Genomic DNA, 20052 nt, shown 5'->3' with positions numbered 1-20052 from the left:
AATGTAAATCTTTGTACGCTACCGATTTTGTGATTTTGTGATTTGTACCCCACACCTTACTACGTCCTATGTTTCTATTCCGGGCTATCATGTTCCCTTTAACAATTTCTTCCTCTAATTCTACCTCTAATAAATAATTATAAAATTTTGTTATATATTTTTTGCCTGATCCTAATAAAATTTTATCTAATGCCTGGAGTTTATTATTAATTCCAGATTCTTTCTTCTCCTGTTTGTATCTACTTTGAATTTGAAGATATGCCCACAGATCAATTTTTAATCCCTGATCTTTGAGGTCTTGCCACAATTTCAGATTTCCTTGCGTATCCAATAGGTCCTTATATTTAATCATTTTAGTAATATCCAAATTATTTGGGTGGATCGTTGCCTCCATTGTTGAGATTCAGATTGGTATCTTTAGGTAGTGTTTTTTCCCTATTTTCTCCCAATTGGTCAATAATGAATCTGATTAGATTCTGAAAATATTTCTGGCTAGTTTTCCCAATATCCCATTAAAAAAATGCCTATAAAATATTTTACAGGTGGCACCTTCCTCCTTCGGGATTAGCAAAGATGCACCCTAATATGAGTCTGAACTGCTGGAAATGCAAAAAAAGAGGGAACTTTCTTCCATATGTGGTGGTCTTGTACAGAAGCTCAAAACTATTGGCAGAAAATTAGAAATTGGCTGGAGGAAATGACAAGAGATCAGACTAAATTTAAACCAGAGTCCTATTAGGGATCTTTGATAAAGAACTACCAAAAAAAGTGAAATATATAAGAATAATACATATTTTGACAGCGGCCAGATTGGCTTTTCAACAATGTTGGAAACAGCCTCATGTTCCATCAGAGGAGATGATTATTCAAAAAATTTCAAGTTGTGCAGAAATGGACAAATTAACCTTGGCATTAAACGATAAAGACACTTCAATATACTACGACAGCTGGAACTGTCTCAGAAAGAAGCCGGCAAAGAGAAAGGGAGCTTACATAATCCAGGAGCCAATTTGATCAGTTCCATCTTGCAGTGGCTTGTTTCTACATAATTTGATTCATTTCTGTCTGACTTGGTGCTTAAAACACTATTTGAGGCTTTTCTTCTGATGGGATCGTTTTTTCTTTCCCTGCTTTGCTAATTGAGAGGAGAATCTATAAAGCTGAAGGCCAGCAGGGGGCGCCATTCTCCAGCTCATCTTTGTTTCTGGAGATTCTTAGGGCTTTGCTGAGACTTTCATCCATTTGAAAGATTTTCAAAGATTTACATTCTTTTTTTAAAAAAAAAATACTTTATTGATTTTACAGTTAAAATAGACCAACAACACACACATAAATGCAACATAGAAAAGGAAAACAAGAAAAAAAAGAATAGAAAGAAAAAGATAGAAAACAATTAAAAACGTTTTCATCTTCAACGGTTTGTGAGACCTTCTTTTTATCCTTATTTTATACCATATACACAATTAATCCTTCCATATCTCTGTATATCACTACTATGATTCTATCATATCTTCTTTTGCCTTTTAGTGTGAAACCTATCTTTGATCTAACCATCTGTACCAGCAGTTCCACCTGTCATAATATATTGAAGTGTCTGTTAGTGTTTGGGGACAAACCCCCAAGCAGAGTGCACAGCAGCAGTCAGGCCAGTATAGCCAACAGTGTCTTTATCTTTTAATGCCAAGGTTAATTTGACCATTTCTGCACAACTTGAAATTTGTTGAATAATCATCTCCTCTGATGGAACATGAGGCTGTTTCCAACATTGTGCAAAAGCCAATCTGGCCGCTGTCAAAATATGTATTATTATATATTTCACTTTTTTTGGTAGTTCTTTATCAAAAATTCCTAATAGAAAGGACTCTGGTTTAAATTCAGCTTGTTCTCTTCATTTCCTCCAGCCAATTTCTAATTTTCTGCCAATAGTTTTGAGCTTCTGTACAAGACCACCACATATGGAAGAAAGTTCCTTCTTTTTTTTGCATTTCCAGAAGTTTGGATTCATATTGGGGTGCCACCTATAAAACATTTTATAGGCATTTTTTAATGGGAGATTGGGAAAAATAGCCAGAAATATTTTCACAGACATCTAATCAAGAGATTCATTATTGACCAATTGGAAGAAAATAGGGAAAAAACACTATTTAAAGATACCAATCTGAATCTCAACAATGGAGGCAACGATTCACCCAAATAATTTGGATATTACTAAAATGTTTAAATATAAGGATCTATTAGATACGCAAGGAAATCTGAAATCGTGGCAAGACCTCCAAGGTCACGGGTTAAAAATTGATCTGTGGGCATATCCTCAAATTTGAAGTAGATACAAACAGGACAAGAAAGAATTTGGAATTAATAATTAACTCCAGCAATTAGATAAAATATTATTAGGATCAGGCAAAAAAAACATAACAAAATTTTATAATTATTTATTAGAGGTAGAATTAGAGGAAGAAATTGTTAAAGGGAACATGATAGCCTGGAATAGGAACATAGGACGTAGTATCACCTTAATAGAATGGGAAAAGGTCTGGGGAAGAAATAACAAAATCACAAAATCGGTAGCGTACAAAGATTTACATTCTTTTATGTTCTATATTTGATATTCCTGAGCTATCAAGCTATCCCCTCCTCTTCCAAATAGACAGGGCCTAATTTCCACTCTGTACATGCTCAGGGGAAAGGTGACTGCAGAAGAAAGCAAAAGATTCTGAAGCTGTTCATCATAGGAAATATAAAATCAGCTGAATTTGGGAGTCATAATAACAACTGTAATCGGAAGAGAGATTTATTATTTGAGTCCAAGGAGTCTCCAGAAGAACTGGAAAAGGAAGGAGCAGCCATCTTTGTTTACGGTGGGAAAAGGGAAGAGTTTGAAGCTTCCTAAAGATTCATGGCTTCCCCAAAGAAGAAAAAGAAACAGGGAATTTATATGCTGTGTTTGATCCGTCTGCCGTTTTTCCCTAGAAAGGAATATCTTCGCCTTGAAGAGGCCACAAAAGAAGCCTTTGAGCATTTTTATCCAGAGCGAAGATCCTTTGGGGAGTCTGAGGTAAAACACAGAATCATAGGGCTAGAAAGGACCTCAGAGGTCTCCTAGTCCACCCCTCAGATCCAGGCAGGAGGAGACCTAATACCATCCCAGCCTCACAGTTCCCCAGTCTATTTTTGGAAACTTCCAGTGAGGGAGCAGCCACAATTCATAGGAAGTAAATTATTCCACTGATTAATTGTTCTCACTGTTAGAAAACTTCTCCTGACTTCTAGGTTGGATCTCTCTTGAGGAAGCTTCCACCCATGGCTTCCTTCCTGCCCTGCCCTCTGGGGCTTTGGAGAAGAGGTCCTTCCCTTCTTCTTCTCTGGGAAAGCCCCTCAAGGGCTGGAAGACGGTTAACAGGCCCTAAACACCCAGCCTCCATTCCTCTCTTCCACAGGCTGGGCCTCCCCGGCTCTCCCGACGGTTCCTCCTTCCCTTCAGCCTCCCTCCATCTTCTCTCTTGCTCCTCCCTGCGCTCTTTCCAGGCTCTCCGCCTCTTGCTGGACTCCTGGAGACCGGAAGTGGGTCCGGCACTCGGGGGGGAGGGGGGTCTCACTTGGGCCCCATAAACTGGGATCCCCATTTCTCCGGTTCTCTTGATGCTGCTCTCCCTCTTTTGATCCCAAGACTGCGGCGTTTTTCAGAAGATAAGTGCTAAAAGGGGATTGGGGTCGGTGGGAGACACTTGGCGGAGAAACAAAAACGATGCATCTGGAAGGGGATTTCCTGATGGCACTTTCGCTTTCCTTTCCCTCCTCTCTGGCCGGTGGCGCCTGGACGTCTGCCTAGCAACAATGACGACACGGGGATACTTTTTTTCTACTGGTTGAGCCTGGCCAATCGCGGCCTCTCTCTGGGTTGTTGCGCAGTTGCTCAGGCGGGGCGCGTCTTTCTCTGCCTGCGCCTGTCCAGGAGATCCGGGGCTGCTTGAGGGTCCCGGCCAGGATGGCTCTGCGCTCGGCGTCCCTCGGGCTCCTGGTGCTGCTGGCGGTCGCCCTCCGGGAGAGCTGCGTTGGTGAGTCCCTTTGGGGCCTTCGGGAGATCCGGCCCCTTTTTCCTTCCCGGGACTCTTTCTCTCTCCGCCCCCAAAAGTTTATCCGCAGAAATAGAGTCCCTGATTCGGTCCTCTTTCCAGTCCGCTCCTCCCCCCGTGGCCCTTGTTTGGTTAGGTCCCAAAACGTTGGGGGACCCTGCTGCTCCCCCAACCCCAGGAGAGCCCCCGGGGAACAGGACAAGGGTGGCCCCTCCAGGTGTCCGTCAAGTCTACCTGGCGCCCCAAGCGCCGTTCTTTCCCTCCCCGAAGTGGCGATTGTCGGAAAGCGGCGTTTGCAGGGGATCCGGGCAGATCCCGAACTTCCTGGCTGCCTTCGCCCAACCCCCTCCGCCTGGGTCGCCTTTCCTGCCTTTGGGGGCTTTGGGGCTCTTTGGGGCTTCTGGCGCTGGGAGGAACCGGCTGGTTTCTCCCATCGGATCCGTGTCTTGGCAGATGCCGGTGCAGTGGAGCGATGGGGTCAAGGTTGTCCTGTGAATGCAGCAGGATGAGAGTCTGGAGAGAAGCCCTTCTTCATAATCTCCCTAAATATTCCTCCTTCCTGATTGTCACTTTCTCCTGGTCCCCAACATCACCCCGTGATCCTAAACCCAAAATACCCCCCGAGATTTATTCTGGGAAAGGCAGAGATTTGCCTCCCACGAGGTTCCTTCTTCCATTTCAGAAGCTGCCAACATGGGGCAGTTTGCAAAATTAAAAAATATTTAAAATATATAATTATTCCTTAGTATTCTGGAACTTGGGGTGTTCCTGGCTGTTTGCTCTGAGAAATTATTAATACAGCAACTTTTCAAAAGACATTAAAAAAGTTGGCAGGATCTTAAGGATTAAATAAACTGTCTTGGAGGTAAAAGAAGAGAGAAAAACACCTCTGGATGGTGACCATGAAATGAATCGCTGCTCAGCCCCAGAAGGGGAAGAAGCCGGTTCTGGATCACGGAGAGTCCGATCCCCCCTCCTTCTGTTAGGGAAATTCTGTGATCCCTTTTGGATTCCGAAATCTCCCCAGAGCAGGAAGTGGATCTGGGATCCCTCTCCCCAAAAGCTCTGAGAAGCCCCTGGGATTGTGGGGAGGAGCAGGAAGAAGGAGGCCCAGGCCTTTGCCTTGGACTGGGAGTGACTGGGAGGCCATAGTGGAGGGAATGGGCAGTGGGACTACAGGCAGTCCTCGACTTACAACAGTTCATTTAGTGACCAAAGTTGCAATGCCTTTAAAAAAAAAGCGACAGTATGGTGACCATTTTTTACCCTTATGACCATTTTAGCATCCTTATTGTCATGTGACCGAGATTTGGATGCTGGGCAACTGGTTCATATTTATGACGGTCGCAGTCTCCCCATATCACATGAGCCCCTTTTGCAGCGTTCTCACAAGCAAAGTCCATGGAGAAGCCAGATTCACTTAACAACCAGGTTATTTATTTAACAACTGCAACGATTCATTTAACAACTGTGGCAAGAAAATTTGTAAAATGGAGGAAAAAACTCACTTAACAAATATCTCACTTAGCAACAAAAAAATATGGGCTCAATTATGGTCATATAAGTCGAGGACTACCTGCATTTATTTCTCTGGGCTTTGGAGGTCCTGCCCTTTTGTATGCAGACCCTGGTTCTGCCCAAATAAATCCCATGAACGATCATGAAAAAGTTCTTTAAAATCTTGGGTGCCCTGGAAGAATTTCTGACCTGAAGAGCTTTCAGAATGGACACCAAAAAGGGGCCTTGGGGATTTTCCAGCTGAATCGATTTCCCAGCAGCATTTTATTCATTTTATTTTCTTTTGATTCTTTTAACCTGCTTAGAAGCTGTTTTTTTCTGTTCATTGGGCAGCCTGAGAGTCTCTTCCCTGTTTGTATTTGGACAATGGAAACTAAACGGTGACTTAATGTGATTTTTCCCTCCTTGTTAGTAAAGTTTCATGTCTTGTGAATTGAGCCTGTCCTCCAAGGAAGGGCTGGAAAAACTCGGATGATCCCCAGTCAGGAGTTTGCATGATGGAAAGTGAAATAATTTTCTGTGTTTAATCTTTGGTTCACCAGAGGGGCTTGAAAGGTGACAGGACCCTCCCCACAGAGGATGAGTTTAGGGAGAGGACCCCAGCTGAGCCCCCCAAAAACACATGGGTGTTTTCAGCAGGAACTCCCAATCAGGCCCAGTGGGGGCAGGGTGGAGAGGCCCCCTGGGTTTCTATAGGGTGAGGGGAATTCTGGGAATTGAAGTCCAAATGGCTGAGTCTGAGGAACTCCGATTTAGGCCTTTACCTTCCACTCACTGATCATGGGCAGAGTTGAGTAGCCAGGATCACAATCCCCTCCCAAGTTGGCTGAGGGGCATTTCTGCCTGACAAAGTGCAGGATCAGCCCCAGAGGAGGACAGGATTCAGAGCGGCTTCTGGGAAAGTGAAGGGTGAGATTCAGAGGAAATCGGTCCAATGGAAAGCGTCCGTGGATGATGGTTTCAGGGCCCTAACTGGGTTTCTGAAATGAAGCAATTTTGGGATAATCCCAGTGAAATTCTCTGTGGAAGGAGGGGAGCCCCTCTGAGTCCTGGGTTCAAGGCCGATTCCTGCTCAGAGGACTGAACTCTGGGAGGGGAGGGGGATTTTCCAGCGATGGGAAGGGGGACAGGAGGAAGATCTGGGGTCTCCGTGGCTTCATTGCTGCTCCTTTCCCTTTGCCTTCCCCCTTTTGGGTTTCCCTAAGGATCCCGTGGCTCTCCCTTCCCCTCCCCGTTTTATAAAATCTCCCCTAATATCTGCCGCTATAAACCACCCACTTTGGCCTCTTAGAGCCCCCTTTTTTTTTTCCTGTGAATGGAAATTTGGGGTGTCCAGGTGGGATTTCCTGCTGCTTTTGAGCTTCTGGTGGGGAATCCGCCCTTTTCCCTGTGGGGCCACTGCAGCCTCCTTGGGGCACAGACTGAGCAGGCCAGAAGGGGGTTTGAGGGAGGCCTTGGTGGAAGAGGGGAGGGCACAATTGGGGGCAGGGGAAGCCCTTCCCTGCCCTCCAACCCTTCAGCCCCTCCAGAAGCTGCTTCTCTCCCTCTCAGTCGCTCCCTCATTCCACCTCCTGCCTCCTCTCCCACCATCTCCCCCTTCCTTCCCCCTTCCTCCTCTGCCCCCCCCATCTCTCTTCTTCCTCTTCCTCCTTCCTCCCCAGAGCCTCAGGTGGGAGCCTCCGTGGGATCAGGGCCCTTGACTGAAGCCCCCTAACTCTGCCTCTCTGGGTCCCTTCCAGGCGCCTCCTCCCACTCCATGAAGTATTTCTACACCTCCATCTCAGACCCCAGTCAGGGGCTGCCCCAGTTTGTCGGTGTGGGGTACGTGGACGGTCAGGTCTTTGTTCACTACGACAGCCACAGCCGGAGGATGCAGCCTCGAGTCTCTTGGATGGAGAAGGTGGGGAAGGAGCATCCCCAATACAGGGACATAAACACCCGGAATTTTCGTGGCGCTGAGGAGGCGTTCAGAGTCGACCTGGAGACTCTGAGGAATCGCTACAATCAGAGCGAAGGTGAGTGATGGGTCTGGTGGCTCCTCCGGCCCCATATTCCCCTCCCCAGGAACCAGAGGGGGGGAGGGGGGGTCCCTTCAAAGGGAAAAGCAGCCTCCACACCATTTAAAAAGTCTTTTTTTAGATGTTTATTCTTTTATTTTAATCAATATAAGATTGTCCTTGCCTCCATAGCTGACATTTTCTTCCAACTGCAGTTAATGAAAACGTGTTTCAATTTATCCATCTGTCTGTCTGAATGTTGACATGGATATTGATATAAACTGAGGTAAAAAGGGGGCCAAATTCTCCCCTCCCCCCATGGAAGACGGAGGGTCCTTAGTGGATCTCCTGCTGTGGGGGAGGAAGGGAATCACAAGTCTCCCCCCCCCCAAAAAAAGGGGCAGGGGGATCCTAAGGAGATCCTGGGGGAAGCAGGTCCTCGTCCTTCTGTCTGTTTCCACCCCAGAGAAATGAGGGATCAGGTGGAGATCCACCTGGGGAGACTAGATCCCTTTCCTCCCCCCTTGTTGGAGGGAGGAGTGGGGCCCGAATGCCAGGAGCTTCTTCTCATCCTCCAGGTGGGAGGAGAGGCCAGGAGGCCCAAATGGGGTGGGGGGCTCTTGGAGGGGGGTCACAGGGCCAGGATCCTCCCAATCTTGAGGGGGAAAGAGAGAAAAGAAACAAACCTCCATTTGGGGCCCTGCAAGAGTCTCTCAGGGCCTTCATGGCTTCCCATCCTTGGTCCCTCAGGCTGGACTCCTGCCCTGCCCTCTTGGTGGGGCTGCCCTGGAGGGGGGGAGACTCTTCCTTCAGCAGCCCCTCCCCACCACTTCTGCCATCTTTTGGGGTGGACAAGATTCCCCTTCAAGGAACCTTATTTAGGAAAGGGGTGCAAGGAAATCTGGGTGTAACGATAGGCTGCTTTCGGCTGAGGAAAAGCTTCTCCACAAACCTCAGCCATTTCCCCTCCTTTCATCCCAAGGAGGGGCAGCCCCGGCCTTTTCCTCCCCCCCCCTCCAGGGAGACCCCAGAGCTCATCCAGTCCTGCCCCTGATCCCCCAGGATCCCCCCAGATCCCTCCAGGCCCCCTGCTGGCCTCCCAGGGGAGCAGAGCTGCACCCAGAGGGCTCCCCCTGGTGGAGGAAGGAGGAAGGAGGCCGGCCAGAGTGGAGGGGAGCCTCCTTTCCAGGCTAAAGAGCCCCAAAGGTCCCAACCTTCCCTCAAAGGGAGGCTCCTTCCACCCCCCCATCGCCTGAGTCGCCTCCTCTGGACCTTCCCCAGCTCCCTCCGGTCCTTTTCTGGGGTCTTTTGAGCAGAAACTGCAGAGAATATTCCAGATGTGGAGGCACCCTTGAATTCATGTAACGGTTTTTGACATTAGCCTCTCTGTGTTTTCAATACTATTTTGATGATCCCTGATATCCTGTTTGCCCTTTAAATTTTTTATAAAATTTGTATTAAACTTTTTGAACAAAAAAACAAAGACTAATAGAAAGTAACCTAAAGTAAAGGAGATAAAACAAGGAAATCAAATGAAACAAGAAAAGAAAACAATTAAAGAAAATAAATAAAGAAAAAAGACATAAAGAAGTGATTTCTGATATTCTTCACGGCAGTTCTAAATATAAATGTGTTTTAGCCCCTCTTAAGCAGCCTTCCTCAACCTTTTGACCCTGGAGGAACCCTTGAACTATTTTTCAGGCCTCAGGGAAGCCCTGAACATCCAGGCTCAAAGATGGGCTGAAATTGTTTCATGCATAGACCTGAAGAGATGCATTAATAGTGTTCTTACACTAAATATAAAAAAAGGAAACTTGCCTTTTCAATGTGATCCCTGTGCTTTCTTTTTCCTGCACAAATATTCAAATCTGTGCCAAATTTGAGATAAGAAAATACAGATTTTTATCTTCAAGTGGAATAAGACAATTTCATTCTTTGCTTTTGATGCTTCTGAAATAAGACTGAGCTTGTTGTCAGGAGTTGAAAACAGCAGCCAAATATTTTGGGCCTTCCTGTGAATGGCAGGAGATTCTTCTTGGGCAGAAATCCAGAACTATTTTTCCCATGGGGAGATCAGGGAATCTCCTCTCGAGGGAAGGATCAGACTGCAGCTCACGAGGATCTTCCTCTTCCTCCAAAGGGAATTTCTCAGGCTGAGCAGAAGATTCAGAGAAAGGATCCCTCACCCGTCGTTCCTGGGTGTGGAAAGGGAGGGAAAGGACCTGTCAGTTTAGGTCAACTGTACTTACAGGTAGTTTCTCCTTAGATTTGAGAGTTTCTGGCGTCCTTTCTCTCTCTCAAGGCCAAACAGAAGTAGAAACATTTCAGGATTTCCATTTGGTTTTTTTGGTTTTTCAAACATCCAGTGTTCTCCTTAAATCCAAGAATCTGTTCACTTGAAGACGAAATACCTGCTCCAGGGCCTTGCAGAGCCTGTAAACTTCAAGCTCCTTTCAAAGGCCATTAACCCTTTGGGTGTCCAGATCAGACTGGGCCACTTGCTGCTGCGGCTGAGGAAAATATTCCTTTGTGTCCCTCCGAGGCTTCATTCCCTCTTTGCACTAAACCCTGGTTTGTTTCAGGTTAGGCCAAAGTGGGAACCAGCCCTTGTGATGGTGCTATTTGTGCACATAGACCAAGATTTATGGTCACAGGGATCCCTGCAACCTTTTGAGTAGATCGACCAGATCCTCTTTGAGGCCATGAGATTCTCAGTCCCTCTTAGCAGCCGGAGATTCAGGCAACTTTTCTCTCTCTGTGGGATCCCTTCCTTTCCCCCCAAGAGTCTCCCCTGCAGAGGAACAGCAGAAGGAAAGAAGGAAATGTCTCCGTCCCTCCGTTCATTCTGTGACTCCCCCTTTTCTGGGTCTCCCTTGGGATCCTCTGCTGTCTTTTCCAGCTTCTCCTTTTTCCTGGGGAGGTTCAGGGGCTCCATCCTGGGGGGGAAATGCAGGGAGGGGGGTCGAGGGAGGGGAGAAGGGCGGCTAGTGATGGGGGCTTTCTTTCCCTTGAACTCTAGGGAGGAAATGGGGGTGTCAGTGCCTGTGTCAAGGTCCCTGCAGGGAGGGAGGGTCTCTGCCTATCTTCAGGACTCCCCAAACCATCATCTTGTCCCTATTTCAGGCCTTCACATAATACAGAGCATGTATGGCTGCGAACTCCAGGCAAACAAGAGTAATGGAGGGTTTATACAGTTTGGCTACGAAGGGAGGACCTTCCTCACCTTCGAGAAGGATACCCTCACCTGGGTGGCTCCCGTCCCCCAGGCCCAGATCACCAAGAGGAAATTGGATGCTGATCCAGTATTTAATCAGGGAGCGAAGTCCTACCTGGAGGAAATCTGCATTGACTGGATAAAGAAGCACCTGTCCTACGGGAAGGAGATGCTGCTGAGGACAGGTGAGCATCTGGATCCAGGCTGGACTTTCCTCCTTGATGGCCGGATTTCTCTGACACATTCAGCCCCTTTGGGTCCCTTGTCTGGAGCCTGTTTGCCCTGGTGGGAATCCTCCTCCTCCTCCCCTTCCAGCCCCTCTTGCAGGACACGGGAAGCCCCGTTTGGTTCCCATTGCCAGGCAGCCATTCGGTGGACCAGGAAATGTAGCCTCTCCCTGGCAGGAAAAGCCCTTCCGGGTGTCCCGTTCACTGCCCACAATGAGGCAACCATTTGGGGCTATTCAGGGAAACCCCCATTAGTCCAACGGTAGTCAAGAGTGATGGGCTCCCTGAATCTCCCCCCATGAACTCTCCTTCCCCCCACATCCCACAGGGGGCTCCCTCCCAGTCTTGCACCCGATTGGGGGGCCTCCCATGCCCACCATTGTGGGGGCTCCTCTTCCGCCCTTCGTAAGACATCATCAGAGCCCCCACTTGGGCAAAGAAGCCCATGGATGAGGGGTTCTCTTTCCAGGGAGGGGGGATCCCCCATAGTTTTTGTAGATCTTTCTCTTCAACCTCAAACAGGTTCCCTCAATTCTGACTTGGTGACTCTTTCCTCAAAACGGCCCCCTCCCCCCCTTCAGGAACACCCCCTCCCCCCACAGGGGGTCACATTATAACCTTTTCCTGTCATTTGTTATTAATTCCCCATCTAGATCACCCCTCCCCCTCTTGGCTCTTTGATCCCTCCAGGATCTGCTGGTTGAGATTAGGATCAATGGGGGAATCCTCCCTCCCCCCCAGATTGCCAGCAGCCCCTCCCTGCCAGGGGGGACCTTCTCTCTCTTCCATTGGCATCACCTCCCTCTGCCCTCCTCCCCCTTTTGAGAGACAAAATCTGTCTTCCAGACAGATCAGTGAGAAATTCCGAAATCCCTGAGCCCCTTTTTCCTCTGATTCCGGCTCTCTTGCTCACAACATTGTGGTTGTGTCCCTTGGAAAGAGGCCTGGAGCAGCCTCAGATTCTGGGGAGCAGAAGAGGAACCAAGAAGTAGGGAGCAACTTCTGTGTTGTTGTGGTTGCCTTGAAAGGGAACTTAAAAGACCATCTCCACTCTCCCTCCCCTGAAGGGAGCAGCCCAAGATCAGTCAGAGTTCAAAGCAGCCAGAGAGGAATTTCCTTGGACCCTCAATTTGGGAAAATCTTGTGGTTCTTGTGGTTGATCAATTTCCAGATTTGGAGCATTTCCTGAAACTCTTGGAGATGCTGCAGGTGTGAAGTTTAAATCCTGGGGTTAAAACTAAGTGCTGGGAGATTTTCCTGCCCTTCCACGTTTCTCACCCCCCTTCCAAGCTCTGGAGGGGCTGAGAGTTAATTCTGGGGGTGCCGTTTCTGCAGAGCCCCCAGCGGTGACAGTGAGAAGCAAGACAGAGGTGGAGGATGGGATGGAGACGCACATCTGCCGCCTGGATGGCTTCTACCCCAGGGAGATCGATGCCTCCTGGAGGAGGGACGGGGAGGTCTGGCTGGAGGAGACCTTCCATGGGTCTCTGGCCCCCAACGCGGATGGGACCTACCACTACTGGCTCAGCATCCGGATCGACCCCAAAGAGAGGGGCCGCTATCGGTGCCACGTGGAGCACGACGGCCTGCAGGAGCCTCTGGACCTGGCCCTGGAAGGTGAGAGGCTGCAGGGAGGGGAAGGCTGGGCTCTTTGGTAGGCTGGGAGGTGGTGGGAGAGGAATCTGGCCCCAGATGTGTCCAGGTGTGAGCAAACCTGAGCTTTCATCCCTTGGTTTTTCCAGTGTTTGAGGCTGGGGCAGCTGCAGGGACCAGAGCACAGAACTGACTTCAGGGGATGGAAAGTACAGAGTCCCATCCCAAGAGTTGGCCGATCCTCATGAAATGCCCTCAGATCCTCTCTTAGGCCTTCCCCGTTCCTTGACCCCAGCACCAGAAACAGATTTCCTTTTGTTCACAATTCCTAAAGTACAAGAATCAGGAGGAGTCTGGTTGCCCCTTTTCTGAAGGCAAATTTTGACTAAAATGGATGCACTGCAGCCGACTTCAGGAAATGCAGAGAGTGGCTGGACTGATGCATCAGGAGTCAGAAAAGAGGCTAAGAAGTCTGAGTTTTATTGTCATCAGAGACTAACAGGGTTTCCTGCTTTGAAGGTCAAGAGGTCACTGTGTGTTGCTGCTCTTAAGAAAGAAGTTGCACCTTATTTTATGATCTGATATGTGAATTCCTGAGGCTCAGCATAAAACCCAAGGAAAAAAAGCCCTCTTTCAAAGCGTTCTGTATATGCTCAGAAGTGTCCTTAACGTATACTGGACTTCCAAAGTGGCAAAATTCAAATTCAATTGATGATTCTCACCACAATACAGGAAATATTCAAATGTAATTGTTATGCTGATATCCCAGGCAAAATAAAATATTCCTTTTATTTTTGTTGTTGTTTATAGCAAGCACCAAATTCACAAGTGGCCTGATTGCTATTCAATGGGACTCCTGAATTTTGTGCAAAAGAAATTAAAATTTAAAGTTCTCTCCTCAAACCTCCCCCTCCCCCCCCCAAGCAATACCATTTTATAATGCCTTGGTGAGACCATCTGTGGAATTCTTCATCCAGTTTTGGTTGCCACGATATAGAAAAGATGTTGAGACTCTGGAAAAAGTGCAGAGAAGGGCAACAAAGATGGTTAGGAGCCTGGAGGCCAAAATCTATGAAGAGCAGTTGCAGGAATTGGGCATTTCTGGTTTAATGAAAAGAAGGACGGGGGGTGACATGATACGTCCCAAAATCTCAGGGGCTGCCACAAAGAAGAGGCAGTCAAGCTATTCTCCAAAGCTCCTGAGGGCAGGACAAGAAGCCATGGGTGGAAACTAAACAAGGAGAGAAGCAACCTAGAACTGAGGAGAAATTTCCTGACAGGGAGGACAATTAATGAGAGGAATGGCTTCCCTTCAGAAGTTGTGGTTGCTCCATCACTGGAAGCATTTAAGAAGAGACTGGAGAGCCACTTGTCTGGAATGGTTTAGGGCCTCTTGTTTGAGCAGGGGGTCAGACTGGAAGACCTCCAAGGTCCTCTCCAACTCTGTTATTCCATTATTCTATTTCTGCCGTTTGTGGGTCCGTCCAGAAGCTGAATATCAGCCTTTTCCATTTTCATTCTGACATTCTGGAAGCACAAAATACAATTTTATGTTATTCCTGGACTGGCCAAAAAAATGAAAGTGTGCACTTAAAAAAAAAAGGTTAGGTGATATGAATTATTTTACTTCAAATAATAAAATGCAAACACTCAAACGGTAGAAAAAATAGCGTACAGATCTGCCCAATTCCCCTCCGAGTCAGGACTTATTGGGGCAGCCTATAAAAAGAACCAAAATGTTTTTTTGTTTAACAAATTTTGTTTATTTTATTGTCTTGGTGAAGTTTTTGTTTTGTAAGGTGCTGAGAGTCACAAGGTGGCAAAGGGCTGCTTTTGAGTCGAAAAGCCAAATATGGAGTCAGCTGCCTTCATGCTGGGCTGGTGGGAGAAGGAGGCAGCGTCAGGAGGACACGTCCTCTAACAACGGTTAGCAGGGCGCCTTCATGTTACCTTGAGAGGGACACAAAAATGAGCCCATGGAGATTTTAATTTTGGGTACTTCCAGCTATCACTTCTTTAGGTCTCTCTTGGGAAGATTGTTTGGCCTTCTCCTTCAGTGATCTGCTCTTTCTCCCAATTCAGAACCAAAATCCAACCTGGGGATCATCATCGGCTGCGTTGTGGCTGCTCTTGTCCTGGCGGTTGTGATTGCTGGGATCCTGGTATTCTTCAGTAAGTGTCTTTTTTTGAGGGGGGGTGATGGAAGGACCCCCTTTGGGGAGCTTCTCCTGGGCTTCCTTCTGTCCTGTTTCGTAGCCCTCTGAGATCTCAGCCTCTCGCTGGGACTCCCGTCTCCCTTCAGCTGAGTCTGAGATTCAGGCAGTCCTGTCTTCTCCTGAGTTGGGAAGAGGCTTCCCAGTTCCGTCCCTTTGGAAGAATTTGGTCAAAGAGCAGCAGAGAAGGATTTCCATGAAAATCTCCCTCCCCTCCCAGCTGCTGCGGCTGCTGCTTCCCCCAATTCCCCTCCATCCATCTCGGAGGCAGCAGGTCTCTCTTGGGGCAAATCAGGAGATACATTTGCATTTTGAAGATCTTTCTGTCCTTATAAATGGGACAAGGGGTCTGTGAAGTATCTGCTAGAGTTCTTCCTCCCATGGAGGGAGAGTTTGGATTATCTCTGGTGGATTTTGTCAATTTCCAACTTGGAACAGGCCTCCAACTCAATAGCACTCACATCGAGGCATGCATCTCCTCTCCTGGCCTCTCATGACTGTGGGGATGCTGCAACAGTTGTAAGTGTGAAAAATGGTCATAAGTCACTTTTTTCAGTGCCATTGTAACTTTGAATGGTCACTCCACACAAGCAAGGTGCCTGCAAAGAAGGGGGGAAAAAATCTCCAGAGAAGTTCCTGAGACAGGAAGTCTAGTTCTGCCAAGAATGTAATAAGGGTTAATGGAGAGGCAGTTTCTGTAAGCAAGACCAGAATGTTTCCTTCCTGCCTTCCTTACAGGATTAGGCCAATAATTTCTTCTAACAACCGGTTCTCCGAACTGCATAGAATGTTAACAACCGGTTCTAGCGAATAGGTACAAACTGGTAGAATCCCACTCCTGCTTACACTTGTTATCTTGTACAGGTTTGACAAGTAAATAACATTAAAAATAAAAATAAGCTTTGGCGGGGGGTGGACTAGATGACCTACAAGGTCCCTTCCAACTCTGATTATCGGTTATCTGCTTTGCTAAGGGTGGATTTATCGGCGGGAGAGGACCTTCTCGCGGAGTCCGCAGTGCTTTCCCTCATCTGCAGAGAAGAGGCGGCGAGGAGCCGTTGGGAAAAAGCAGCCGGCCGTGATCTACGTGCAGGGGGAACTCCGAGAAGGGGATTGAAGAGAGCAGGAAGGCTCCTCCGCACACGGCAGCTGGTTCAAACTGAACCGCCAGGGCTGGAAGGCCGGTCTTGGCGCAACTCAGTGTAAACAATAAGATGCAAACTCAATGTAAACCGCTTCAAACTCAAGTATGACTCTAGCAACCGAGTGGTCAATGCTTGGAATGCACTACCTGACTCTGCGGTTACATCCTCTAACCCCCCACTCCTTTAACCTCAAACTAACCACGATTGACCTGACCCCTCTCCTAAGAGGCCTGTGAGGGGCTTGTACATAAGTGCACCGTCATGCCTCCCGTCCCTGTCCTATTGCCCCCATTTATTCGTATCTATTTCCTGTATTCATACTCGTGTTTATTCTTATACCTATTATCTTGTAAGAGATTGAGAAATAAATAACAAACAAATAAATGAAATAAACTCCCGCCCGGCGCTGGAAACCACCCTCCAAACAGCCACTTTCCCAGAAGCCAAAGTGAAAGGAAGAAGCTTGGAGAAAACAGACCGGCTGCAGTGGGAGAAGAGAGGCTGGGGAAAGGGGGGGAATTTGGAGGGGGAGATTCTGGACGGTTTCCAGCGAAGGCTGGTTCAAGGCAGGCAGTTGCTCAACCGGGGAGGCTTCTTCGCACCAAACAATAAATTGTGGCAAGAAAAGTGAAAGCGCTGCGGGAATGAGATCAAGAGGGAAATTGGGGGAGGGGGGGAGGGGGAGGAAGAAGAAGCAGCCGCTCAGTGTTTCTCAAATTTTCAACCAAGGGCCTTCAAACTTGGCCTCTTTAAGGCTTGTGGACTTCCACTCCTAGAATCCCTGAGCTAACATGACTGGAGGAGGAATTCTGGGAGTGGAAGTCCACAAGGCTTTTTTTTTTTAAGTTTTTTTTTTTAATTTTAACAACAAACAAAACAACATAAGACATACAACATAAAAACATCATCCTTCATAAATTTATAAACAGTGTATCAGTTGGTTTACCACTTTTTTTGTGCATCCATTTCCTAAACGCTAATATAATATTACATAACTCATATTATCAATCAATAATTGTATAACCCAATATCATCACTAAGAAATCATTTATCTGTAATTTTATTAACTCATACTTTAACGAGATAACTATAATTTACTTAATTTATTCTGCAATGAATCGTAAGATCATACCAAATCTATCTTAATAAAGTTTTATAAAAATAATATAAAAAAAATCCTAAATCTAAATGTTCTATTATTATGTTTTATTATCTAACCATTAATAAAAAAGATCCCAAACTTCATAAAATTGTTTATTTTCTTGTTCTCTAATTTCAAATATCAATTTACTCATTTCAGCACAATCCAGTATTTTCTTAATAATTTCTTCCTCTGATGGAATTTTCTCTCTTCCAGTTTTTAGCAAATACAATCCTAGCCGCTATTAATACGTTTACAATCAAATACTTCAAATTTTTATTATATGTATCAGGTAAGATTCCCAATAAAACAATCTCTGGCTTCAAATCTATATGTCTTTGTCATTTTTTCCAACCATATGCAAATTTTAGTCCAGTATTTTCTAGCATCCTCACAAGTCTACCACATATGGTAGTATGCGCCCGGTATCTGATGACATTTCCAGCACTTTTCAGATTTGTTCTTGAACATTCTTGCAATTCTTGTCGGGGGGAAATGCCACCTGTAAAACATCTTATACAAGTTTTCTTTATAAGCTGTTGACATTGTCATTTTATAATTTTGAGACCACAATTTTTCCCATTTCTCCAAATCAATCCCATATCCAAAATTCTTCCCCCAAACAATCATCGTTTCTTTAACTTGTTCCTCCTCTAATGTAATTTCCAACAAATTTTTTAATTTTTAATTAATTTTTTAATCACTTTTTCATCAGTACCTGTCAAAATCCTATCTAAATCAGTCAATTTATCATAAAATCCCTCCATTTTAGAATCTATAAGATATCTTGGATGTATTTGCGCATATGAAAACCAATTCATCTTTATGCCTTGTTCTTCTAGTTTTTGTATTGTTTTAAGTTCACTCTTTTCATCCAATATTTCCCCATATCTAACTGTTTGTTCCTTCTCATATATTATAGGATAAGAAAAGGCTTCAATAGTTGATAACCAGACTGGGATTTTCAAATAACATTTTCTCTTAATTTTCTCCCAGTTCAACCATAAAGACTCCCTTATATAGTGCCTTCTAAAATAGCCCTGCGATTTAGTTCCCTTATACCACAGAAAAGCATGCCATCCCAGTAATAAATCATGTCCTTCTAATGCCAACAATCTGGTCTTTCTTAATGTTATCCATTCTTTAACCCACATTAAATTTGCAGCTTGGTAGTACAACTCCCAGTTCGGAAGGCCAAATCCTCTAATTCTAGCATCTTGTAGAAGTTTTAATTTTCTGGCTTTCTTACCTTGCCATACAAACTTCAACACAATTTTATTTAATTCTTCGAAATAATCTTTACCAAGTCTAATTGGTATGGTTTGAAAAAAATATAAAATTCTGGGTAAAATATTCATCTTGATTGTTGAAATTCTACCTAAAAATGACAATTTTAACTTTTCCGATTTCTTCAAATCAAATGCTATCTGTTGTTTAAGTTTAATATAGTTATTCTCTTTCAATGTAGTACATCTTGACGTCAAATGTATCCCCAGATATTTAACCTTATTCGTAACTTGAATTTTCAATAAGTCTGCCAGGTCATCTCTTTGTTTTAGTAACATATTCTTTGTCAAAATCTTTGTTTTATCTTTGTTTATTTTCAGACCCGCCATCTCACCATACATCTCTATCTTTTCCAATAGTTTTAAAGCTGTTTCTAGAGGATCTTCCAGAATAAAAACCAAATCATCCGCAAAGGCTTGCAGTTTAAATTCCTCCTTCTTAATTTTCATTCCTTTTATATTTGGATCCTCTCTAATATTTCTATTCAGCGCTTCCAAAGTCAATACAAATAACAAAGGTGATAATGGGCATCCTTGTCTTGTGCCTTTTCTTATATTAATTAAACTCTCCCTCTATCATTACTTTTGCCGTTTGCTTATCATATATGGCTTCTAGTGCTTGAATAAATTTTCTGGCAAAGCCCATCTGTTCCAATAACAAAAACATGAATCTCCAGTTCACCTTCTCAAATGCCTTTTGGGCATCTAAGAATATCAAAGCCATTTGTTTTTCAGGATGCGCCTCGTAATATTCCAAAGTGTCCAGAATTACCCTCATATTATCCCTAATTTGTCTCTTTGGCAGGAATCCCATCTTATGTTTAATTATATCCATTTTGAATTCAATATCTTTTTTCTGTGGCATATTCTGCAGTTCTTTTTCCAGTTTTTTATAATCATCTTCTAAAGCTTTAATAATTTGCCTCTTCCTAATATTCTTTTTCTTTGTATAGGTCCATTATTAATCCTCTCGCGTATGCCTTCATTGTATCCCAAACATTCTGCATTGAAGTATCTTCTTTTTTATTTTCACTGAAAAAGAAAGCCAATTCTTTGCCCATCCATTGTGTAAAATCTTTTTCCTTTAAAATAGTATTGTTTAATGTCCATCTAGATCTTCTTTTTTGTCCTTTCCATTTAATTGTCATTGGGTTATGGTCTGCCCATATACCCGTTTCAATATTTATTTCTTGAATATTAGATATTAATCCTGATGAAGTCCAAATCATATCTGTTCTGGACCATGATAAATGTCTATTTGAATAAAAAGTATATTGTTGGGTTTTACCATTTCTTTCTCTCCATGTATCTTTAATTCATATCTTTAATGAATTTAATTCATCTATCATTTTAAAAAAGGATTTAGGGAGAGTCTTTCTATTTTGTTTTGATGCTGTCGCTGTACAGTCCAGTTTATTATCTACAATTCCATTGAAATCTCCCATCATAACTATATTGATATAGTCCAGTCCAATTGTTTTCATATGTAACTTTTTATAAAATTCTTCTTGCTTATTGTTCGGAGCATAAATTGCAACCAAGAGTGTTTTTGTATTGTTATCCGCTATTTCAACCATTTATTCTTCCGTCTTCATCAGTATAAATCAATTTTGCTGGAATTGTTTCTTTAATGTACAGGACCACT

General features: G+C 44.9%; 1 protein-coding gene across 1 annotated transcript; it reads left to right on the top strand.

Moving 5' to 3' along the window:
- Positions 1–3556: 3556 nt before the first annotated feature.
- LOC113454743 (major histocompatibility complex class I-related protein 1-like) lies at positions 3557–17448 on the top strand. The gene is made up of 6 exons (XM_087928392.1): positions 3557–4055; positions 7331–7606; positions 10712–10987; positions 12365–12646; positions 14705–14794; positions 15810–17448. Exons 1-6 carry the CDS (start codon positions 3986–3988, stop codon positions 15950–15952), a joined length of 1137 nt encoding a protein of 378 aa, XP_087784518.1. The 5' UTR covers positions 3557–3985; the 3' UTR covers positions 15953–17448.
- The last annotated feature ends 2604 nt before the right edge of the window (positions 17449–20052 follow it).

Source organism: Pseudonaja textilis, chromosome 2 (genome assembly GCF_049901715.1).
Source record: "Pseudonaja textilis isolate UNSWEBS1 chromosome 2, rPseTex1.2, whole genome shotgun sequence".
In the NCBI taxonomy this organism is placed as follows: domain Eukaryota; kingdom Metazoa; phylum Chordata; class Lepidosauria; order Squamata; family Elapidae; genus Pseudonaja; species Pseudonaja textilis.
Note: the sequence above shows the minus strand (reverse complement) of the source record. Positions and strands in the feature narration are given on the sequence as shown.